The 25,526-nt window shown below is 46.6% G+C and overlaps 1 protein-coding gene across 1 annotated transcript in view; it reads left to right on the top strand.

Annotated features, from left to right (window-relative positions):
- The first annotated feature begins 196 nt into the window (after nt 1–196).
- LOC147097962 (putative aminopeptidase W07G4.4) overlaps nt 197–25,526 on the top strand; it is a 37,633-nt gene continuing 12,303 nt past the window's right edge. Inside the window, exons 1-7 of the mRNA XM_085971069.1 lie at nt 197–262; nt 17,165–17,206; nt 18,396–18,492; nt 21,125–21,190; nt 23,871–23,953; nt 24,429–24,537; nt 25,037–25,161. Coding sequence (XP_085827195.1) covers nt 237–262; nt 17,165–17,206; nt 18,396–18,492; nt 21,125–21,190; nt 23,871–23,953; nt 24,429–24,537; nt 25,037–25,161 — 548 coding nt within the window. The 5' untranslated portion in view covers nt 197–236. The remainder of the gene's footprint in view (nt 263–17,164; nt 17,207–18,395; nt 18,493–21,124; nt 21,191–23,870; nt 23,954–24,428; nt 24,538–25,036; nt 25,162–25,526) is intronic.

Raw genomic sequence — 25,526 nt, forward strand, 5'->3', positions numbered from 1 at the left:
TCGTAAGGGAGTAGGGGGCGGACCTGGCGAAGAGATGGCAAATCAGATGCAGGATTAGCGCGGCTGTAGCCAATGATAGTGGAGTAAGGGGGGGCGGGCCGAGCGAAGAAGCTGACAAATCAGAGTGGAGGGGAGGCGGGTCTGGCGCGGCTCTAGCCAATCAAGGTGGAGAACGAGCGGGTCCCCCTCGGCATTTGCAGCCGGTGAGATTTAACCGTCCTTTGGAGCGCGAGACGATGGCGGGCGGAAGCGGTGGCCTGAGGTAAGCTGCACTGAGGGGGGCGTCATGCTGTTTTTTTTTTTGGTCAGGGCGTTTGGATGGCTGTTCTTTCCACTATTTGGTTATGGTTTCTGCCCTTGTGAAGTATGAGTCTGGGAGGGTCCACTCGGAATGGTAGAAATTTACGGCACAGAAGGAGACCATTCAGCCCATCGTGTCTGTGCCGGCCGAGAAAGAGCTGTCCGGCCTAATCTCATTGTTCAGCTCTTGGTCCGCAACCTTGCAGGTTACTGCACATCAAGTGCACACCCAAGTACTTTTTAAAATGCCATGAGGGTTTCTGCCTGTACCACCCTTTCAGGCAGTGAGTTCCACACCCCACCACCCTCTGAAAGAAAGACTTGCATTTTTCTAAAGCGCCTTTCACGACCACTGGATATCTTCCCAGCTCCTCTTCAAAATAGTGCCACGGAATCTCTTGCGTCCACCTGAGTGGGCAGACGGGGCCTCGGTTTACGTCTCATCCGAAAGACGGCACCTCCAACAGTGTAGCACTCCCTCAGTGTCAGCCTGGATTTTTGTGCTCAAGTCTCTGGAGTGGGACTTGAACACACAACCTTTTGACTTGGGTGAGAGTGCCACCCACTGAGCCACGGCTGACGCTTCCTGCATAAGATTCCAAATGCCCATCAGGGTTATTTTGTGCAGTCTCCTGAAGGGAAAATTGAAACAACCTTTCTTGTGTGGAATTGGAAGAAACAACAATCCAAACTTCATAAAGTTAATTTGTCTGTTTTCTCCACAGATGCTGTGTTTCCAACATTTTTTTTCTTTTCGTTTCACTTTTTTGCACTTTTGCTTTTCTTAATCAAAAGTACCCTGTTGACCTCACATTATTTTGGAATTTTCAATAGCTTCCATCTATAAACTGCCAGTTGAAGGATAAATTGTTTCATGGTGTCTTTGCAATGCTCTAGTCTTAAGCGGGAGGGGGGGTGCTGGTGTTGACGAGAGTGCGGAAGTGATTCTTTCAAGTCTGACTTTATTTTGCAAGCTCAGTATTGGAGAATTGAGATGGAAAATTTTCCAGAATTGAAACTAGCCTTCGTAGGCAACTACTGTTGTGGTTTAGTTTTTGTGGCCCTGTCCTCTTGAACTCATTCTGCAATGAAATGCAAGATTGCTCCATGTAGCACAATTTTTGTACTTTGATATTTCAGAAGTTTATTGGGGAGAGGGGGTGTAATGCCTATTTACATCTCTTGGAAGTTATCATTACTAGTGATTCCATTAATGATTTGGACTTGGGAACAAGTAACTCTTAAAATCAAAAGATGATGCCAAACTGGGGGTGAGGTATAGCTAACACTGAGGAGGAATGCAACATACTACAAGAAGCTGTTAGCAAACTTGTAGACTGGGCAGTTAAATGGCAAATGAGGTTATGTCATCTAATGGATAAGGTGAATACTGATAGTATTGATCTTTTAATATGTTTGTATAGCTTGTAACTTTGGGTAACTGGCCCTTTCCTGTGCATATTAATGATCTAGACAAGGGAACTAGATGTAATATCTCCAAATTTGCAGAAGACACAAAGCTGGGTGGGTGTGTGTGCTGTGAGGAGGATGCCGAGAAACTCCAGTATGATTTGGACAGGTTGGGTGATTGGGCAGAAGCATGGCAGATGCAATATAACGTGGATAAATGTGAGGTTATCCACTTTGGTGTCAAAAACAGGAAGGCAGATTATTATCTGAATGGCAATAGATTGGGAGAAGGGGAAGTGCAACGAGACCTGGGCGTCCTTGTGCACCAATCGCTGAAGGTAAGCATGCAGGTGCAGCAGGCGGTTAAGAAGGCAAATGGTATGTTGGCCTTCATAGCGAGAGGGTTTGAGTACAGGAACAAGGATGTCTTGCTACAGTTGTACAGGGCCTTGGTGAGACCACATCTTGAGTATTGTGTGCAGTTTTGGTCGCCTTATCTGAGGAAGGATATTCTTGCCATGGAAGGAGTTCAGCGAAGATTCACCAGGCTGATACCTGGGATGGCAGAAATGACGTACGAGGAGAGATTGGGTCGATTGGGCTTGCACTCGCTGGAGTTTAGAAGAATGAGAGGGGATCTCATTGAAACTCATAAAATTCTGGCAGGACTGGACAGACTAGATGCAGGGAGGATGTTCCCGATGGTCGGGGAATCCAGAACCAGGGGTCACAGTCTAAGGATAAGGGCTAGGCCATTTAGGACAGAAATGAGGAATTTCTTCACCCAGAGAGTGGTGAACCTGTGGAATTCTCTACCACAGAAGGCAGTAGGGGCCAATTCATTAAATATATTCAAGAAGGAGTTGGATATATTTCTTAAGGCTAAAGGGATCAAGGGGTATGGGGAGAAAGCAGGGACCGGGTACTGAACTTGGATGATCAGCCATGATCGCATTGAATGGCGGAGCAGGCCGAGGGCCCGAATGGCCTACTCCTGCTCCTATCTTCTATGTTTCTATGTTCCTTACCCCCATAGTGTCCCCTTGTTGGTCTTGCATGTGGACTATGAGTGGTGAAGTACTGTAGCTGCAGGATAAGCTGATTGACATTCTATACTGAGAACTGCCAGTCCCTGCAAAATAGCAATTAACAAAGTAAGCATAATGCTGGGTTATACTGCTGAATCCTTTGCCATTCCTTCCCAGGGTGTGTGTTTGGCAAAACATACCCATGTCATTCTTGAGATGACTTATGTCTGCAATATTGCCTTCACCTGTTCAATACCAGAGCTCCTTTTTTATGCTAAGTATAGTTGGAAACTATATTGCTTCTTGATTTAGTGTTGTAAAAATACTCTTTCCAGTCAGTAGACTGATTGGTTGATATTTTGGACTGGGGGTCGGGAGGAAGAGAAAGGGAGACAGTCTTCAAACCAAAATTTCCTTCCCTGAGTGCAGTTTCATTACAATATGATGTACTGTAGATGCTATATATGTAGGTTTATAGAAGACTTAACTGAACAGAATTTATTCTTGTCCTAACTGGCATCTACTCATTACTTCATTGTTGGCATTTCTCTCTCCGGTCATTATCTCAACAATAACTTGCATTTATATAGTACCTTTTTAACGTAGTAAAAATCCCAAGGTGCTTCACGGGAGTATGATCAGATAAAATTTGACACGAGCCACATTAACACAGGTGACCAAAAGCTTGGTCAAAAGAGGTAGGTTTCAAGGAGCTTCTTAAAAGGAGGAAAGAGAGAGAGGTGGAGAGCTTTAGTGAGGGAAGACCAGAACTTGGGGCCGAGGCAGCTGAAGGTACGGTTGTCAATGATGAAGCGATGGAAACTGGGTATGCACGATAGGTCAGAGTTGGAGGAACACAGCGATCACAAAGGATTGTAGGCTGGCGGAGTTTAGAGATAGGGAGGGGTGAGGCTAAGGATGGGAATTTAAAAGAGGTGTTGCTGGACCAGGAGTCGAGTTTGGTCTGTGAGCACACGGATGATGGGGGAATGGGACATGGTGCACAATGTTCCCATAATGTAGATATGAGAATGTTGCATATGGCATGCATTTGCCCTCCATGTTAATGCTGCATCCTTTTATAATAGCAAACCTGTGGTAAACCACTGTTTGTATTCCACTGTGTACATGCCTGTACATGTCTCGGCTGACTCCTCCCACGAGCCCAGGTATAAAGGTGACTGCTCCACAGTCCCTCTATTCTGGACCGGTCGACCACTCGAGGCACACCTTCATTCTCTTGTTAATAAAAGCCTGTTAGTTACTCGCTTAATCTCAGTCTTTTGAGTTATTGATAGCGCATCAATTTTATTAACAAGATTTTTATAATTGGAGAAAATCCTCTCACCAGCATGCCTGGACTTAGATCATTGGGAGGCGGACTCATCCACCAAGTTTACTCACTGGCTTAGGTGTTTTGAAAAATTCCTGATCGCCTCCGCTGAAACAGTCAAATCGGACGAGGACAAACTGGATGTCCTGACCTCCAAAGTGAACCACCGAGTGTACTCGGTCATCCAGGACGCGACCTCGTACGTGGATGCTATCAAGCTCCTCAAGGACCAGTACACGCGCCCAGTGAACGAGGTGTACGCTAGGCACCTCCTGGGGAGTCGTAAACAACAACCTGGGGAATCGACCGAGGAATACCTTCAGGCACTGTCTGTGCTTGGCCGGGCCTGTGGTTGTAAGGATGTAAAGGCCGCCGTGTACACAGGAACTTACCCGGGACGCTTTTGTAGCGGGCCACAGGTCCAATTACACCCGACAGCGACTGTTGGAGCAGAGTGACCTCGATCTCAACAAGGCCTCCAGCCACATGGGAATCATGGACGCCGCCATCTTGGACGACAGCCGGGACGCAGCAGGCCCCCAACACCGCCTCATCTGATACCCGCAGCGACACACCGACCCCTACGCTGGCCTCCATTACGCTGAACCAAGCGAGACCGCACCAGCTGGCCCGGTCCACAATGGACATTAAGGTAAATGGTCACGAAACAATCTGCCTTTTTGACTCTGGGAGCACGGAGAGCTTCATCCACCCCGACACGGTGCGGCGTTGCTCTCTCCCAGTCCTGCCTGCGCACCAGCGGATTTCTATGGCCTCTGAGTCCCAGTCGGCGGACATTGGCGGCTACTGCGTGGTGACACTCGTAGTAGACGGGACTGTGTATGATAATTTTAAATTGCTGGTCTTGCCCCACCTCTGCGCTGCCGTTCTACTGGGGTTAGATTTTCAGTGCCACCTTAAAAGTGTTACGATGGCGTACGGTGGACCCCTCCCCCCACTCACAGTCCGCAGCCAGCAGCTTCCAAATTGCCCGCCGCGCACCAGGTGCAACCTCTCCACACTCAGAGTCACCCCCCCCCCCCCCCCCCCCCACTGTTTGCTAACCTCACCCCCGACTGTAAGCCCATCGCCACAAAGAGCAGGCGATACAGTGCCGGGGACAGGGTTTTCATTAAAACCGAAGTGGAGCGGCTCCTGAAGGAAGGGATTATTGAGGGCAGCACCAGCCCCTGGCGAGCCCAGGTTGTGGTCGTTAAGACCGGCGAGAAGCAGCGCCTGGTCATCGACTACAGCCAGACAATAAATCGCTACACCCTGCTGGACGCTTACCCACTCCCCCGTATAGCTGATATGGTCAACCAGATCGCGCAGTACCGCGTCTTCTCGACCATTGACCTGAAATCAGCGTACCACCAGCTCCCTATCCGCCCTGAGGACCGCCAGTATACTGCCTTTGAGGCAAACGGCCGCCTCTATCACTTCCTTAGGGTTCCCTTTGGCGTCACCAACGGGGTCTCCGTCTTCCAAAGGGAGATGGACCGGATGGTCGATCAAAATGTGTTGCAGGCCACTTTCCCATATCTGGACAATGTGACCATCTGCGGCCATGACTTGCAGGACCATGACGCAAACCTCGAAAAATTCCTCTGCACCGCCAAACTCCTCAACCTGACGTATAACAAGAAGTGCATATTCCGCACAACCCGCCTCGCCATCCTTGGCTGTGTTGTGGAACACGGAGTCATTGGCCCCGACCCTGACCGGATGCGTCCCCTTATGGAACTCCCACTGCCTCAAGGCCCTGAAGAGGTGCCTAGGGTTTTTCTCTTTTACGCCCAGTGGGTCCCCTACTATGCGGACAAGGCCCGTCCGCTGATCAAGTCCACCTCGTTTCCCGTGACGGCAGAGGCCCGCTTAGCCTTCCACCGTATCAAGGAAGACATTGCCAAAGCCACCATGCACGCAGTGGACGAATCCATCCCCTTCCAGGTGGAAAGCGACGCGTCCGACTTTGCCCTGGCCACTACCCTCAATCAGGCGGGGAGACCCGTGGCCTTCTTTTCACGAACCCTCCAGGGCCCGGAGACCAGACACTCTGCCGGAGGCCCAGGCTATTGTGGAGGCTATGCGTCATTGGAGGCACTACCTGGCCGGAAAACGATTTACCCTGCTCACTGACCAGCATTCAGTTGCTTTTATGTTTAACAACAAGCAGAGGGGCAAAATCAAAAACGACAAGATCTTGAGGTGGAGAATCGAACTTTCCACCTACAATTACGAGATCTTGTACCGGCCCGGGAAGCTCAATGAACCCCCGGATGCTCTATCGCGTGGCACCTGCGCCAGCACGCAGATCGATAGACTGCGGGTCCTCCACAAAGACCTCTGCCACCCGGGGGTCACCAGGTTCTTCCACTTCATCAAGGCCCGCAACCTGCCTTACTCCATTGAGGAGGTCAGGACCATGACCAGGAACTGCCAAGTCTGCGCTGAGTGCAAACCGCACTTTTATAGACCAGACAGGGCTCACCTGATAAAAGCCACTCGCCCCTTCGAGCGCCTGAGCGTTGATTTTAAAGGGCCGCTCCCCTCCTCCGACCGCAATGTGTACTTCCTCAACATTATTGATGAGTACTCCCGTTTCCCGTTCGCCATCCCCTGCCCGGACATGACCAGTGCCACGGTCATTAAATGTCTGAACGACCTCTTCACCCTGTTCGGTTTCCCCAGCTATATCCATAGCGACCGGGGCTCATCGTTTATGAGCGATGAACTCCGTCAGTACCTGCTTGCTAGGGGTATTGCCACAAGCAGGACCACCAGTTACAACCCCCGGGGGAACGGACAGGTGGAAAGAGAGAATGCGACAGTTTGGAAGGCCGCCCTGCTAGCCTTAAAGTCTAGGGGCCTTCCGACCTCCCGCTGGCAGGATGTGCTCCCCGATGCGCTCCACTCTATTCGGTCACTGCTCTGCACTGCCACTAACTCCACCCCTCATGAGAAAATGTTTGTCTTTCCAAGGAAGTCCACATCGGGGACATCGCTACCCGCCATGGCTGACGTCCCCAGGGCCGGTCCTACTGAGAAGACACGTGAGGACCCATAAAACGGACCCCCTGGTCGAGAGGGTCGACCTCCTCCATGCCAACCCCCAGTATGCTTACATTGCGTGCCCGGACGGGCGGGAGGACGCAGTCTCCATACGAGACCTCGCACCCTCGGGGGCCGCAGTAACCCACTACCACCCCCCTCTCTTTCTCCCCCCCCCCCCCCCCCCCCCCAAAGGACCCGATATCCAGCCCCAGCAGACGGCGGGCCTGGGCCCTGCGACCCGCTCGACACCTACGAGGTCTACACACCAGTGCCCCAGCCTACGCGGGACTCGACGCCGGAAGCTTCACTACCCCTGCCGTCGCCACGTCGATCACAGCGGCAGACAAGACCTCCGGAGAGACTCCAATACACTAACTTTTAATACACTTCACCCCGCCGGACTCATTTTAAACAAGGGGTGAATGTGGTAAACCACTGTTTGTATTCCACTGTGTACATGCCTACATGTCTCGGCTGACTCCTCCCACGAGCCCAGGTATAAAGGTGACTGCTCCACAGTCCCTCTGTATTCTGGACCGGTCGACCACTCGAGGCACACCTTCATTCTCTTGTTAATAAAAGCCTGTTAGTTACTCGCTTAATCTCAGTCTTTTGAGTTATTGATAGCGCATTAAAACCTACATGTTGGCATGTCACAAAGGGAAAAAAAACCCTTGTTAATGTTTTATCTCGACGTTTTTCTCATTTTAACTGTTGCTCCATTTCCACCCTGACCCCTGTCTCCAGCCTTCTACACTGTTCCAATCAAGCTCAATGTAAAATCTTCAGTCTCTTGGGCACTCTGAAGTCCGTTGGTCTGAACGTGAAGATCTGAAGTTAAATACAGGAAACTTTCTGGTATCCGGCACGGACGGGTCCGACGTGGTGCCGGTTCAGCAACAATTCCGGATAACCGAACGCTATAGTAAAAGATACGGACCATAGAGCTCCGTATAAAGCAACAAACCCTGCTTCAGAACAACGTCCACAAGTTGCAAGCGTCTCTAGCTTAGCAACAGCTGCAGCCAAACCCTTGTCTTCCTCCATTTGTTGCTGTGCAAGTAATAAAAGTTACCTGAAACCAGCTCCTGAATTTTGCCGGTTAACCGACATTTCCAGTTATTTAGGGGCCGGTTAATCGAAAGTTTCCTGTATATCTACCATTTTCATGTGTTAAAGGGGTAGTGGGAAGTGTGGACCTGTTGAAGTTCTGGGAGAGTCAGTTTGACATTAGGGTTGGAAATCCTTCATCAGAACACAGTTCTCGTCGGGGGGGAGGGGGCTGCACACTTAATGTTAGCCTGTTTTATTCCTTCCCTGTGGAACCAGTGCATTCACTGTTTTCCCAACCCAACATTCCAGTTCTCAACAACAACAATAACTTGTATTTATATAGCGCCTTTAATGTAGTAAAATGTCCACGGCGCTGCACAGGAGTATTTTCAGACAAAAAAAATTTGATACCGATCCACAGAAGGATTCAGAGAGGTAGGGTTTGAGGAGTCTTAAAGGAGGAAAGAGAGGTAGCGAGGTAGACCGGTTTAGGCAGGGAATTCCAGAGCTAAGGGCCTAGGCAACAGAAGGCATGGCCACCAAAGGTTGAGCGATTTTTTTATATTCGGGGGGGGTCCTCGAGGGCAGAATTAGATATCTCAGGCGGGTGTGGGTGGGGTTGTGGGACTGAAGGAGATTACAGAGATCGGAAGGGGCGAGGCCATGGAGGGATTTGAAAACAAGGATGAGAATTTTGAAATCGAGGCGCTGCTTAACCCGGAGTCAGTGTAAGTCAGCGAGCACAGGGGTGATGGGCGAACGGGACTTGGTGCGAGTTAGGACACGGGCAGCCGAGTTTTGGATGACCTCCCGTAGGGTGGAATGTGGGAGGCCAGTCAGGAGTGTTGGAATAGTCAAGTCTAGAGGTAACAAAGGCATGGATGAGGGTTTCAGCACCGGATGAGCTGAGGCAAGGGCGGAGACAGGCGATGTTACAAAGGTGGAAGTAGGCGGTCTTTGTTATGCTGCGGATATGTGGTCGGAAGCTCGTTTCGGGGTCAAATGTGACACCAAGGTTGCGAACAGTGTGGTTCAGCTTCAGACAGATGTTAGGGAGAGGGTTGGAGTCAGTGGCTAGGGAACGGAGTTTGTGGCAGGGACCAAAAACAATGGCTTCAGTATTCCCAATATTTAATTAGAGAAAATTTTTTCTCATCCAGGACTGTGTGTCGGACAAGCAGTCTGACAATTTGGACACCCTGGAGGGGTCGAGAGAAGTAGTAGTGAGGTAGAGCTGGGTGTCGTCAGCGTACATGTGGAAAGTGACGCTGTGTTTTCGGATGATGTTGCCATGGGGCAACATGTAGATGAGAAATAGGAGGGGGCCAAGGATAGATCCTTGGGGGACAGCAGAGGTAACAATGCAAGAGCGGGAAGAGAAGCCGTTGCAGGTGATTCTCTGGCTACGATTAGATAGATAAGAATGGAACTAGGCGAGTGCAGTCCCACCCAGCTGGATGACGGTGGAGAGGCGTTGGAGAAGGATGGAGTGGTCAACCGTGTCAAAGGCTGCAGACAAGTCAAGAAGGATGAGGCGGGATAGTTTACCTTTGTCACAGTCACAAAGAATGCCATTTGTGACTTTGATGAGAGCCATTTCGGTACTGTGGCAAGGGCGGAAACCTGATTGGAGGGATTCAAACATGGAATTGCAGGAAAGATGGGCATGGATTTGGGAGGCAACAACACGTTCAAGGACTTTGTAGAGGAAAGGAAGATTGGAGATGGGGCGGTAGTTTGCAAGGACGGAGGGATCAAGGTTTGGTTTTTTGAGGAGAGGGGTGATGACGGCAGATTTGAGGGGGACAGTACCTTAGGCGAGAGAACCGTTAACAATATCAGCTAGCATAGGAGCCAGAAAAGGAAGTTGGGTGGTCAGCAGTTTGGTGGAAATAGGGCCAAGGGAGCAGGAGGTGGGTCTCATAGACAAGATGAGTGCAGAGAGGTCATGAGGGGAGATCGGAGAAAGATGTGAGTTCAGGGCTAGGGCAGGGGGGAAACCTTAGAGGAAGTTTGGCCCAGTGGGCTAGGGGAAGGAGGGAAGTGGCAGAGACCGCTGAACGGATGGTCTCAATCTTGGAGACAAAGAAGTCCATGAGCTCCTCACACTTGTTATCAGAGGTACAGGTGGAGGAGACAAGGGAGAGGGGTTTAAGAAGATGGTTAACAGTAGAGAATAGGAACCGGGGTTTATCTTTGCATTCCAGAATGATTCTGGAATAGTAAGCAATTTTGGCAGATGAGAGCAGGGCCCGATAGTGCTTTGTGGTCCAGCCAAATCTGGCGGTGAATGGCTAAACCAGTTGTCCACCATATCCGTTCGGGTCTGCGTCCCTTGGACTTAAGGGAGCGAAGATGAGAGCCGTGCCAGGGTAAGAGAGGGTAATTGTTTTAGTAGGGACTAGGGCATCAAAGATAATGGTGAGGGTGTGGTTGAGCAGATTGGTAGCTGCAGAAATGTTGTGAATGGAGGGCCAGAGTCTGGACAGTTGGGATTTCATAAGTCCAGTTGTGAGAGTTTTTTTCCAGGGGCGGACACAGAAGGAAGTAGGGTTTAGGAGGGTGGTTGGAGAGTGATACGAGGAAATGGTCAGAGATGTCTTTATCTGCAATTGACACGATGGGAGTAGTGAGGCCACGAGAGATGGCTCGGTCGAGGGGGTGGCCTTGAATATGGGTTGGGGAGTTTACGTGGAGAGATTAAGGGAGGATAGGAGGCTTGTGTACTCTGAGGAGAGAGAGCACGATGAATTGAGACGGAGGTTGAAATCACCGAGGATGAGAAGTCGTTCAGTGCAGAGGCTGAGGGAGGAGAACAGTGAAGATATCTCAGTAATAACATTTTTATGGTACTTGGGTGGGCGGTAGAGAACAAGACTTTTAAATGAGGTGAGAAGGGTGGAATAAGGTGAGATGCTTAAAGGAGGAGAAAGTGCCGGAGGAATAGGGGTACAGACCAAGGTGTGATTTGGTGATGAGAGCCACACTGCCACCATGGCGGTCTGAGCGGGGCAAGTGGTGGAAGGTATAGCCAGGCGGGGAGGCTTCATTTAAGGGTAAGGTGTCATCACCCCTCAACCAAGTTTCCGTCAGGGCTATGATATCGATGCAGTCATCCATAATAAGCTCATAGATGGCAAGGGCCTTGTTCGCAAGTGAACGGACATTCTGGAGGGCGATGTGGAGAGGATCGGTGATGGCTGCCCCACTGCCAGCATCCACAGGGTCAGCGCTGGGGGGGGGGGGGGCGGGGGAGAGGAGGAGATGAGTTGGATGGGGAGGAGATTGGCAGGATTTGCCCCCAGTGGGTCTGCTGGGTGGGAAGGTCGGCGAGAGAGTAGGATAGGACAGTTGGGGTTGCTGCTCGTAAGGCGGCAGCGACGAGTGCCTCGATGGGCCTTTCGTCGGATGCTGAGAGAAGCACAGAGGGAAGCTGTGGGCTTATCGAAGAGGGAGTGAAGCCTGGGACGGTGGCAGGAAAGTAGGAAGGTCGGAGAGTAATGAAGGATTGAGGTAGGGATTTGGGAGGGCAGTGTATCCGAGAGAGGAGAGATGAAAAGGAGGCATGACGACAGGAGAGTGCAGTCAGGGAGGAATAGAGAGAAAAGGAAAATAGGGGGACAAAGTGGAATGGCCCGGGTCCAGAGCGGCAGCCAAAGTGCGCACGCGAAAGGATTGCAATAGATGACCATGGATACAGTTGAAGAGAAGAGCAGCTCAGAAAGGAGCTGCCAGCCCAGCAGCCATCTTGTACCTTGGACTACAACCTGTTATGACATGAAATAAGAATATGCATGCCATATCCCTTTATTTCCCCCTTTCCTTCAACTACTTATCTAACCTACTCTTAAAAGTTGACATGGTCTTTGTTTCAATTACTAACTCCAGTAATACATTCCACAGCCTTATAACCCTCTTATTTTTTTAAAATCTGCTTTCTGTCCTAAATCTCTTCCATTTAATCTTCTGTCATCATAAAAAGCAATGGCCTAGCACAGACCTTCAAAGCAGTGTGATTGCGTGTCGTGCAGTCAATATTGTGGCAATTCTCGGCTGCAAACAATTCAGTTGTTAGTTCAGGTTGAGTCTCCCGAATCCGGCAACCTTGGGACCGAGGCTGAGCCGGTTTTCGGGTTTTCCCGGACTTCGGAACGTGTTTCTGATGTCCCAAATCCGGAAACGCCCGAGCCCAGGTTGCGATATTTCCGGACATCAGAAACACGTGCCGAGTCCGGAAATGCTTGGGCCCAGGTTGCGCTATTTCCGGTATTTGTTAAGCCTCCCTCAGGGTGTCCGAATTCCAGAACATTTTACTGATTCCGGACCCCTGCCACCAATCGTTCCGGAACTCCGGATTTGGGACACTCAACCTGTAATACAAAAGCAAAATACTGCGGATGCTGGAAATCTGAAATTAAAAACAGAAAATGCTGGAAAACTCAGCAGGTCAGGCAGCATCTGTGGAGAGAGAAACAGTTAACGTTTCAAGTCGATGACACTTCGTCAGTTGTTAGTAAGGTGAACAGACAATACAAATGGCTGCAGTTCAAGACTGCTCAAGTCCAGAAAGCAAACAATATTTACATCTGGAAACGGTCTCTTTCTATCTACTGTCATATCCCTTCATAATTTTACACTTCGATCACTCTGTAATCTCTTCTGTTATAACAAACACAGGCAGGACTCTGATGGTATCCCAAACGTTCGGAAAAGCTGAAGCAAGTTCAGCTGACTTTAAGAATACAGTACTTCAAGGACTAATGGTACCTTGCTGAGACTCTAATGGCCCACATTACTCTTCACAATAGTTAACTGGAAGCTGCTTCTGACGAAGCCTAGCACAGAGGTGGGTGGGTAACGAGATTTTATATTGAAGGTTGAATTTCAAAAACAAAATCATGTTTGGGATGTGGCCATTGCTGACGAGGCCGGTGGTTATTGCCCTGAGACGGTGTTGATGGGCTGCCTGCTTGAACTGCTGCTGTCCGTTGGTTTGATGCAGGTGAGGTGCTTGCTAGGCCACTTCAGAGGGCGGTTAAGAGTCAACCACGTTGGTCAGGGACTTGTCACATATAGGCTAGACCGGGTGAAAACGGCAGGTTTCCTTCCCAAGGACATTAGTGAACCAGTTGGGTTTTTAAAACAAAATGGCAGTTTCGTGGTTGCTTTTATTAATGCCAGCATTTTATTTCCAGATTTTTTTATTTACTATAAATTGAATTGAAATGATCAAACTGCCATGTTGTGATTTGAACTAACATACTTTGGATCATTAGTCCAAAAGCATAACCACTACACTAACAGTTTCTTTGGCTTTCTTGTCCTAAATTGATGGCAATTCCACAGATCCTATCTGAGTACCTCTGCTTTAATTGCAGCTTTCTGCCACCTACTCACAACTCTGTGCTGAAGAAAAAAAGAGGCCCCATGAAATCATCTGCATCTTGCCTTTAAATGGCATCAGCTTGCTATACCAACCCATGCCTTTCATTTCATCTTAGCATAATTAACACCAGTAAAAGTAACTTCTAGCCCCCCCCCCCAATTATTAATGGTGTCTTGCTAAGAAATCTAGTGCTAGTTAAGGATGCACTGCAGTGACAGCGTGACTACATTTCACACTGAATGCAGATTGTGAAAGTAGCTTAGTTGGGGATCAATTCTGTTACTAATCTATTTCACAACTGACTTTTTTTTAAATTAAACTTGTGATAATGCAATTTATTGCCATTGTAAATCTCGCATGCTTTCTGGACTTCAATCTTGAACTGCAGCCATTTGCGTTGTCTGTCTACCTTACTGGTAATCGACTTAATTCTAGTCTAGATTGAGCGCCACATAAACTGCACTATACACATGATGTGATTGCATTGGAGAGGGTGCAGAGGAGATTCACCAGGATGTTACCTGGGCTGGAGTGCTTCAGCTATGAAGAGAGACTGGGCATTTTGGCAGGCTGGGACCTGATTTGAGGTGTACAAAATTATGAGGGGCATAGAGAGGATAGCTAGAAAGGAACTTTTCCCCTTAGTAGAGGGGTCAATAACCAGGGGGCATAGTTTCAAGATAAGGGGCGGGAGGTTTAGAGGGGATTTGAGGAAAACCTTTTTCACCCAGAGGGCGGCTGGAATCTGGAACTCACTGCCTGAAAGGGTGGTAGAGGCAGGAACCCTCAACATTCAAGAAGCATTTAGATGAGCACTTGAAACGCCATAGCATACAAGGCTACGGACCAAGTGCTGGAAAATGGGATTAGAATAGACAGGGCTTGATGGCCGGTGCGGACACGATGGGCCGAAGGGCCTCTTTCTGTGCTGTATAACTCTATGACATGGTCACACTGCTTTGAAGTCCTCTGCAAGGCCATTGCCATTTTTTATAGATAAAGGGATGCAATCTCCAAAAGTTAATAATTAAATTATGTTCACATGCTGTAGATTAGAGGCAATCATCCTAAAACTGCTATTTAGGTTTGGGCCAAGGACTATGGTGCAATCTCTACTGTGGAGAGATTACATCTGCAGTGTTGTCAATAGGCTTGATGTTTTAATAACGCCTCTTGTCTGCTTGGCTGAGTTGGTATTCTTGCCTGAGTCAGAAGGGTAAGAGTTCAGGCCTTTTTGTGTGCAAATTGGCTGCTGCATTTATCCATTTTAAGTGACTGCACTTCAAAAAGCAATGTACTTGTGAAGTGTTTTGACATCCCGAGGCCCGATGAGGCACTATATAAATGCCATCTCTTGTGTCCATACACTTCAACTTTCATTTTGTTAATTCAATCTCAAATTGCTCCCGTAAAGAATGACAAATTTGTAACCGCCAGCATTTCACCCCAGTATTGAACAGCTCAAAATGCTCTCTGCAGACACGGTCAAGTTGGAAGGGGAAACCAATCTATAATTCTAGTCCAGAGTACCTGAGTTTAAGTGAAAATGCTGCCCCCGCCATCACACTTAACTGAAATCCTAGTGACAGCACTGCTTCTATGTTGGTCTGCTATGCTTATCCATTGCTCAATAATATCGCAGGTAACCACTTCCCTGAATTCAGGATGTTGAGACTTTGGGAATTTTGTTGTTGGTCAACTGACATTGCATAATCTCAGAAGCTAATTCTGATCATAGAATCAGAAATTTACAGCACGGAAGGAGGCCATTTCGGCCCATCGTGTCTGTGCCGGCCGACAAAGAGCTATCGGCCTAATCCCACTTTCCAGCTCTTGCTCTGTAGCCCTGTAGGTTACGGCACTTCAAGTGTACATCCGAGCACTTTTTAAATGTGGTGAGGGTTTCTGCCTCTACCACCCTTTCAGGCAGTGAGTTCCAGACCCCCACCACCCTCTGGGTGAAGAAATTTCCTCTCAAATCTCCTCTAAACCTCCTACCAATTACTTTAAATCTCTGCCCCCTGGTTGTTGACCCCACTGCTAAGGGAAATAGGTCCTTCCTATCTACTCTATCTCGGCCCCTCATAATTTTATACACCTCAATAAGGTCTCCCCTCAGCCTCCCCTGTTCCAAAGAATACAAACCCAGCCTATCCGATCTTTCCTCATAGCTAAAATTCACCAGTCCTCGTAAATCTCCTCTGTACCCTCTCTAGTGCAATCACATCTTTCTTGTAATGTGGTGACCAGAACTACACGCAGTACTCTTGCTGTGTCCTAACTAGTGTTTGATACAGTTTAAGCATAACCTCCCTGCTCTTATTTTTATTAGCAGAGGCATAGAATACAAGTATTCTGTATGCCATCTACCTGGCCTGCTACCTTCAGGGATCTGTGGACATGCACTCCACATCCCTTTGTTCCTCGACACTTCTCAGTGTCCTACCATTTAATGTGTATTCCCTTGCCTTGTTAGCCCTCCCCAAATGCATTACCTCGCACTTCTCCGGATTGAATGCCATTTGCCACTGTTCTGCCCACCTGACCAGTTCATTGATATCTTCCTGCAGTCTACAGCTTTCTTCTTCATTTTCAACCACAACGCCGATTTTTAGTATCATCTGCAAACTTCATAACCATACCCCCTACATTCAAGTCTAGATCATCGATATATACCACAAAAAGCAAGGGATCCAGTACTGAGCCCTCCGGAACCCCACTGGAAACAGCCTTCTAGTCACAAAAACACCCATCAACCATTACCCTCTGCTTCCTGCCTGTGAGCCAATTTTGGATCTAACCTGCCACTTTGCCCTGGATCCCATGGGCTTTTACTTTTGTGACCAGTCTGCCATGTGGGACCTTATCAAAAGCCTTGCTACAATCCATGTACACTAATCAAATGCATTATCCTCATCGACCCTCCTTGTTACCTCCTCAAAAAATTAAATTAAGTTTGTCAGACACGACCTTCCCTTAACAAATCTGTGCGGACTGTCCTTGATTAATCCGTGTCTTTCTAAATGAAGATTTATGCTGTCCCTCAGAATTGTTTCCAATAATTTTTCCACCACCGAGGTTAGGCTGACAGGCCTGTAATTACTCATTCTATCCCTTTCTCCCTTTTTAAACAAAAGTACAACATTAACAGTCCTCCAGCACCTCCCCTGTAGCCAGAGAGGATTGGAAAATAATGGTCAGAGCCTCTGCTATTTCCTCCTTTACAGTCTGGGATACATTTTATCCACTTTCGAAGCTGCTAAGCCCCTTTAATATTCCCCTCTCACTATGTTTATTTCATCTAATATTTCACATTCCTCCTCCCTGATTGCAATGTCTGCATCGCCCCACTCTTTTGTGAAAACAGATGCAAAGTATTCATTAAGAACCATGCCCACGTCTTCCACCTCCACACACACATTACCTTTATGGTCTCTAATAGACCCTACTCGTTCTTTTATCCTCTTGCGCTTTAATGTATTTATAAAACATCTTTGGGTTGTCCTTGATTTTACTTGCCAACATTTTTTCATGCTCTTTTTGCTTTCCTAATTTCTTTTTTAATTTATTTATGTTAAAAAAAATACTTGTATCTTACAGAGTTCCAGAAATTGTCTTCACAACTCAATTGCAAGGCAAACTGTGAGTATAATATTGTTGATATTGCCTCTTGTCCTAATTGTACCAAGCACCTTTTTAAGAACATATTCAAACTGCCTGTCTGTTGTGGCAAAAGAACCAAATTTAAGTTAATGACATTCACCACCCTTCCCTCAGACATACTTTTTCATTTTTCAATGAAGTCTGTTTAATTGCTTCAACTTCATCTGTAAGCAGGTTAAGTCTAGATGTAACTGGGTTGTGTTTTCTTTTAAAAAAGGTTGCAATGCATTTGTTAACCTTTCAGAGCTTACTGGATTTGGGAATAACACCAGAGGATTGGAAGGCAGCTTGTGTTGAATCATGATAGGACAATCTGTTTTGGTGTTGATTGAGGATGAATGTTGGCCATAACTCCCTGCAGTGCCATTGGATCGTTAATCTCTCCTCCCTGGATAGATGGGACCTTGGTTTAATGTCTCGTGAAAGATGGATTAAGCTTGGAGGTGATGGGTGGCTTCTCGGCAGCAGTGGGGGTGGAGTTTGAGGTGGTGTAATTGTTGCAGAGAAAATAGGCAGGGCTTGGTGGCTAAGATGTGACTTGCAAAGCTCAGCTTGGTCAAACGAGTTGCACTTTATTGGGCTCAGCCTGAATGAGTTGCTAGGGAGAGGTGGATTAGTGTGGGGGAGCTATGGTGTGACATTTTGTTGAGGAGCATGAAGACTGGTATTGCCAATGTTGGGTTGAAACAACTTCTTGCTTACCCAGGACTTGATGTCAGTTAATAAGCCAGGCAGTGGAGAGATGTTCCATGAGCCCAAGGTGGTGGCAGAAGTAGATAAGTTGGCCCCAAGACTACCAATCATTTTTCAAAGGTACATAGTATGCAGAAAGAGAGTGCATTAAAATGTGCCTGGGTCTTGCCTCTAGAAAAATGTTTATTTATTGGTTCCTGGAACAAATACTGTTTTCCTTTTTTATAAATTCTAGATTTGGTGTGCCCAACTTCGGTATGCTTTGCGCTTGCTCTCTTTCACATGGGACATTGTCTGCCTTTCAGACTTGTGGATGTTCATTCATTTGACTGACTTCCATTAAGCTGATATTTGTCCCAACCTCGCACTATTATCCAACTCATTAAATGTTGAACAAATTCTAGAGTTGAAATCTCTGCTATATCTGCTAAGTGCAAGTAACTGTAATATTAAATTGACCTTTTTCTGTGTACAGGCCAACATTTGATGGTGTTGTCTTGGTAACAAATACTATTGACAAGCTTTCTGGAGATCTACAATGTTTGAAGATTCCACTCAGCAACTACAAATCTGTAAGTGCATGAATATTTTTATGCTCAGAAAATGATTTCAGACATGTATCATCTGTACTTCAGCATTCATAACAATGTTCCATTGGGCTGAGGTGGGAGTGTGACTGTCTCTGATTACTGATAAAACTACTCTACACTCCTTTGACTGCCAGCATTAAAACGTCTAACAGTGCCACATCTGAACGGCAATAGATTGGGAGAAAGGGAAGTGCAAAGAGACCTGGGTGTCCTTGTGCACCAGTCGCTGAAGGTAAGCATGCAGGTGCAGCAGGCAGTTAAGAAGGCAAATGGTATGTTGGCCTTCATAGCGAGAGGATTTGCGTACAGGAGCAAGGATGTCTTGCTGCAGTTGCACAGGGCCTTGGTGAGACCACATCTTGAGTGTTGTGTGCAGTTCTGGTCGCCTTATCTGAGGAAGGATGTTCTTGCCATGGAGGAAGTGCAGCGAAGATTCACCAGACTGATGCCTGGGCTGGCAGGAATTGCGTATGAGGAGAGATTGGGTCAATTGGGCTTATATTCGCTGGAGTTTAGAAGAATGAGAGGGGATCTCATTGAAACTTAAAATTCTAACAGGACTAGATGCAGGAAGAATGTTCCCAATGGCGGGGGAGTCCAGAACCAGGGGTCACAGTCTAAGGATAAGGAGTAAGCCATTTAGGACAGAGATGAGGAGGAATTTCTTCACCCAGAGAATGGTGAACCTGTGGAATTCTCTACCACAAAAGGCAGTTGAGCCCAATTCATTAAATATATTCAAGAAGGAGTTAGATATATTTCTTAAGGCTAAAGGGATCAAGGGATATGGGGAGAAAGCAGGGACAGGGTACTGAATTTGGATGATCAGCCATGATCTCATTAAATGGCGGAACAGGCTCGAGGGGCCGAATGGCCTACTCCTGCTCCTATCTTCTATGTTTCACACTATCTGCATTGGACTTTGCATTTAGGAGAGGGGCAAAACCCTGCTTTCTTGTGTGCTGTGAAGATTGCCTTGATGATTAAAATATGCTTGTGAAGTTATTGCAGCAATATGGGGAGGAGGAGAAAAGCAACCATGACTTGCATTTATATATCGCCTTTCACGTCATAAAACATGCGACGGTGCTTCACAGGGGCGTTATCAAACAAAATTTGACACCGAGCTACATGAGATATTCGGACAGATGACCAAAAGCTTGGTCAAAGAGTTAGGTTTTAAGGAGTGTCTTAAAGGAGGAGAGAGATGGAGACTTTTAGGAAGGGAATCCCAGAGTTGAGGCCTAGGCAGCTGAAAGCACGGCCGCCAATGGTGGAGTGATTTTTAAAATAGGTGATGCGCAAAAGGCTAAAATTGGAGGAGTGCAGAGATCTCGGAAGGTTGTAGGGCTGACAGAAGTTACAGAGAGGGGCGAGACCATGGAGGGATTTGAAAACAAAGATGAGAATTTTAAAATCAGACGTTCCAGACTGGGAGCCAATGTAGGTCAGTAAGCACAGGGGTGATGGGTGAACAGAAACTTGGTGCGAGTTAGGATACAGGTAGCAGAGTTTTGGATGAACTCCAGTTTAGAGGGTGGCATATGGGAGGCCAGCTAGGAGAACGTTGGAATAGTCAACTCTAGAAGTAACAAAGGCGTGGATGAGGGATTCAGCTGATGAGCTGAGGTAGGGGTGGAGTCGGGCGATTGTTGCGGAGGTGGAAATAGGCAGCCTTCGTGATAGCGAAGATTTGTGGTCGGAAGCTTATATCTGGATCAAATACGACACAAGGTTGTGAACAGTCTGGTACAGCTTCAGACAGTTGCCAGGGAGAGGGATGGAGTCGATGGCTAGAGAATGGAGTTTGAGGTGGGGACTGAATACAATGGCTTCAGTCTTCCCAATATTGATTTGGAGGGAATTTCTGTTCATCCAGTACTGGATATCGGAAAGCAGTGTGACAAATTAGAGACCGTGGAGGGCAACGTTCCCTATAAGCTGTGGCTGCGCAGCCTGGGACTGGCTTTTCGAATATGAAATTTCACACATGCGCAAAACTTTGAATGGACCCCGCACCCAAATTTAAACTTGGGGCAATATTGGCGGAGGGGTTGAGCGAGCTGGTGGTGGTGAGGTAGAGCTGGGCGTCGTCGGCGTACTAATGGACTCCGATGTTTATCTGCTCAATCACATCCTCACCTCCATCTTTGATGCCTTAATCCCCATTAAAACCATTACTCTCTCTCAGCCTGGTCGTTCCCCCTGGTACGGCCCTCATCTCCGCTCCCGTTTTCATTCTTTTAAACTCCAGAGAACATAGGCCCATTCTGCTCGATCTCTCCTCATAGGACAACCTCTCATCTCTGGAATTAATCTAGCGAACCTTCGTTGCAGCCCCTCTAAGACAAGTCTATCCTTCCTTGGGTAAGGAGACCAAAACTGTACACAGTACTCCAGGTATGGTCTCCCCAAAGCCCTATACGTTTGCAGCAAAACTTCCTTATTCTTGTACTCCAACCCCCTTGTAATAAAGGCTAACATACCATTTGCCTTCCTAATTGCTTGCCTAATGTCCCCACCGGCGGTTGCTTCTGCAACTTTTCTTTTTTGAAGGGTTTGTTTAATGCAAGTGATCTGTTTTAAGTGAGTGTATGAAATTGCTGTCTTCCAGATCGATGCTTCAGTCGGACAGGAAGTGGTCTTGGTCCATGCTCCTGATCTTCCAGGAGCGAGAGTGGTGAGTGAGCTTTTAGGGTGGTAACAGTTCTTTCCGTCTGGCACAAAAATTGCACAGCATGTTCGGGGTCCCAGCTGCCAGTGTTGTTTGCTGGTTCTGGATTCTGTTTTATTGTAATATAAACAGGCGACCACAATACAGACCGGAAAATTTGTGGACGGATAAGAGAAACAATCCTCTTTTCCCAATGTCACGAAACTGTAGACTTGTGACCACGTGTTCCTATTACCTCTCAAACATGTAGATAAATCTTGTCCACTATTGCTGTTGAGGTTTACAGATGAAGCTTGCTTGTTTTATCTTGGGGCCTTTTCCTCTTGATGAAGCATCTATCAATACGGGACAAAGTAAAATAGTACAACTGAATGTGCAAGATAATTATGGATGAAGAAAACCATTTGGACCATCTTTCATCCAGAAAGACCCTATTTTAAAAAATCTCTTTGCACAGTTTGTATTTAAAGATCTTTCAGTATCTGAAGACTTGTTAAATGGAGTTTTCATTGGTGATGTGGGACTGTACAAAAGTGTCTCCACACTAGATAATTACTGGACAAGTTAGAATGGAACATCAATATTTAGTTATTGGTAATGTAGAGCTTTATTAAGATCACTATATGCTGGGAGCCAGGATGAGTACAGTAAATTCAATTATCTTAATTATCAATTCAATTTTATTTGTCATATATGCAGCAGACGTGTGTACTGCACAATGAAATGTTGATTTTTACGAGTCCTCCCAACATTATAGACTAGAAAGTAACAGTGTGAAGGGCAGAGAGGGGGAGGAATTCCTGAAATGATTACAAGAGAACTTTATTGATCAGTGTGCTTCCAGCTCAACAAGGAAGGAAGCCGTCCTTGATATAGCTGTGGGGAATGAAGTGGAGCATGTTTCAGTGTGGGAGCATTTGGGGAACAGTGATCATAATCACATTAAGTTTAGAATACTTATGGAAAAGGACAAAGAACAATCCTGTGTAAAAAATAATTCACTGAAGGAGAGCTAAGATCAGTGAGATGCATAGGGATCTGTCCCGGGTGAATTGGAATTAAAAACTGGTAGGCAAAACCGTAATTGAACAATGGGAGGCCTTCAAAGAGGAGATGGTTTGGGTACAGAGTAGACACATTCCCATGAGGGGGAAAGGAAGGACATCCAAAGCTAAAGCTCCCTGGATGACTGAAGATACAGAGATTTAAAATGAAACTGAAAAGGAGGCTTATGACAAATACAAGGTTCATCATACATTAGAGAACCAAGCTGAATACAGAAAGTACAGAGGAGATCTAAAAAAGGAAATAAGAGGGATGAAGTGTATGTGAATATATTAACGGCTAACATAAAAGGGAACCCAAAAGTCTCTTACAAACATATAAATAGTAAAAGGAAGGATGGGGCCGATTAGGGACCAAAAAGGAGATGATCTTTTGGAGGCAGAGAGCATGGCTGCAGTACTAAATGAGGACTTTGCATTTGTCTTCACTAGAGAAGAGGATGCTGCCAATGTTGCAGTAAAGGAGGAGGTAGTTGCGATATTGGATAGGATAAAAATTGATAGAGAAGGTACCTGAAAGGTCGGCAGTACTCAAAGGAGGAAAGTCACCCGGTCCAGATGGGATGCATCCTAGGTTAGGGAAGTAAGTGTGGAAATTGCAGAGGCTCTGGCCACAATCTTCCAATCCTCCTTTAGATATGGGGGTGGTGCCAGAGGACTGAAGGATTGCAAATGTTACGCCCCTGTTCAGAAAAGGAGAGGGATAAACCCACCAATTACAGGCCAGTCATCCTAATGTCTGTGTTGGGGAAACTTTTAGAGACAATAATCTGGGACAAAATTAATTGCCACTTGGAAAAGTATGGGCTAATAAATGAAGTCCGCACAGATTTGTTAAAGGCAAATCGTGTTTGACCAGAAGTAATGGAGAAGGTGGGTGAGGGTAGTGCAGTTGATGTTGTGTATATGTACCTTTGATGCAGTACCACATAATAGACTTGTTAGCAAAATTAAAGCCCATGGGATTAAAGGGAATGTGGTGGCATGGTTACGAAATTGGCTAAGGGACAGAGAGTAGTGAACGATTATTTTTCCCAGACTGGAGGGAGGTATGCACTGGTGTTCCCCAGGGGTCAGTATTCGAACCACTGCTCTTTATTTGATGTATGTTAATGACCTGGTCTTGGGTATACAGGACATAATTTTAAAGTTTACAGATGACACGAAACTGAGTAAACAATGAGGAGGATAGTAACAGAAGTTTTACGCTGAGAAGTGTGAATTGATGCATTTTGATAGGAAGAATGAGGAGAGGCAATATAAACTAAATGGTACAATTTTAAAGGGATGTACGTACACAAATCTTTGAAGGTGGCAGGGCAAGTTGAGAAGGCTGTAGAAGCAGAGTACAAAAGCAAGGAAGTTATGCTAAACCTTTAAAACACTGGTTAGGCCTCAGCTGGAGTATTGTGTTCAATTCTGGGCACCACACTCCAGGAAGGATGTCAAGGCCTTGGAGAGGGTGTAAAAGAGATTTACTAGAATGGTACCAGGGATGAGGGACCAATTATGTGGAGAGATTAGAGAAGCTGGGGTTCTCCTTGAGAGCAAAGAGGTTAAGAGGAGATTTCCTCCAACTGTCTTGAGATAATTGTGAATTACACAAACTTCTTTTTACACAGATCTTTGCACCAACTGGGCCCCTCAACCGAGATTATGATGATGTGCGGAGATTCAGTGATGCAGCTGTCAGTGGCATCAAGCGGTATGTGATCCAGTGCCATGAACACAGTCAATCTTGGTCTACATGTTACTGTATTTTTCCCATTTCCTGTAAGAAATTGGTCTTTTATTTGGTGTGATAGTTCTGAAATCGTGGCACTCTGGTGACTTCTCTTGAAACCGTTTACAAAAAGCAGTATAAGAATTGTCAGCAGTTTTATGGAACCTGCATTGGCTTGTGTTCTTTCATAGAGGAAACTGGACTGTGAAAAAGATGTTGGTATTGGTGAGGCTGCATTTCAACTTTTTTCTATCCACACTCTAATCAGACTAAGTGAAAGGCTTTGATGGTCATAGTGCAGAGGGAGATTTGCCCTGCATCTAGCCCATACCAAACTTGCACTTCCCAAAAATGGGAACGTTTCCATTCTGTTGATGATCTGTACCTCGATAAATCATCAGGTTAGGAACAATTCTGACATGTTGCAGTAAAGCTCTTGCACATTTCTGTTCCCCAGTGCTCTGAAGGCTGGCATGGTGAAGCCCATCTTGGTTTGTCCTCCTGAAGAGTTGTTCAAAGAAGCTTCCTTGGCGACTGTGCTCGGAGCATTGCATGCTTTGTATGTGGTGAGTAAGGTGCTGCATTAAATGATCTAAGCCATTTGCAGTTAAATTTGAAATGGGCAGCTTCAGTTTGAGGTGGTTCTTCTGGCAGGAAGAGATTCCCTCTTGCTGACTGCCTACCATCAAACAACGTGCGGCAGTAAGGACAAGGCACTGCGCTCAAATTGTCCAGTGGCCAATTCAGCTATGTGATTTCTACATAAGGAGGAAGCACTAGGTTTACACGCACTTTCTGTGGGTTAGCTTTGTGTGCTATTTGCTGAGGCCTGAGTAGGTAGGCCACAATTCATACACAGAGGAAAAATAATGTGGTGGGGGAGGATTAGTTTAATAGAATTAGTAGAATGTCTCTCCCTATTGTAAGGCATTTTAAAATCTCTCTGAAGTGTACTGGCTGAGTTGACAAAATGCTGTCTTATCAGTTATAACCCTAATTAAAATTACTTGGCGAAAGTCTTGCTGACTGGCTAAGTAAACCTATTCTAATGTTAATGTTTTGCAGCCATTGGAGATTCGTGAAGCATACCCAGAAAAGGCCACTAAAGTAGATTGCCTGGGTGTGTGGGCCTCAAGTGAGGCAGAAGGGAAGAAACTCGTACTGTTGTCCTCAGCACTGGAGAGAGGCAGGTAAGGACCAGTGAAGGGTCATACAGGCTTAAAAAGTCACCTGAAATATACAACAGTGGGACAGCTCAAAACTTAACGCATGTATTAGCAAACTGAGGTCTCCTAAATTGTAACGGACCCAAATAGCGTGACTACATACATGTTTCCTTCACATCTTCATTAATTTGAAGAGTGTATAATTTAGAAGAATTACATTTTTTTTCTGTCTTCCATCTTCAGCAACACTTGCCCTCATCCTGTTCTGGGTATTATTGCACCTCTCAGTAACGCTGTCTCTGCAATTCAAGTAGGTTGAATTGATCCTCAGTAGTTTTTTTATTCTGTCCAAAGTGTTGCCAGAACAAATTAAAATTGGGAGCAGTGAG

Source organism: Somniosus microcephalus, chromosome 30, assembly GCF_052327205.1.
Source record: "Somniosus microcephalus isolate GS21.2 chromosome 30, FLI_Smic_1.0, whole genome shotgun sequence".
In the NCBI taxonomy this organism is placed as follows: Eukaryota; Metazoa; Chordata; class Chondrichthyes; order Squaliformes; family Somniosidae; genus Somniosus; species Somniosus microcephalus.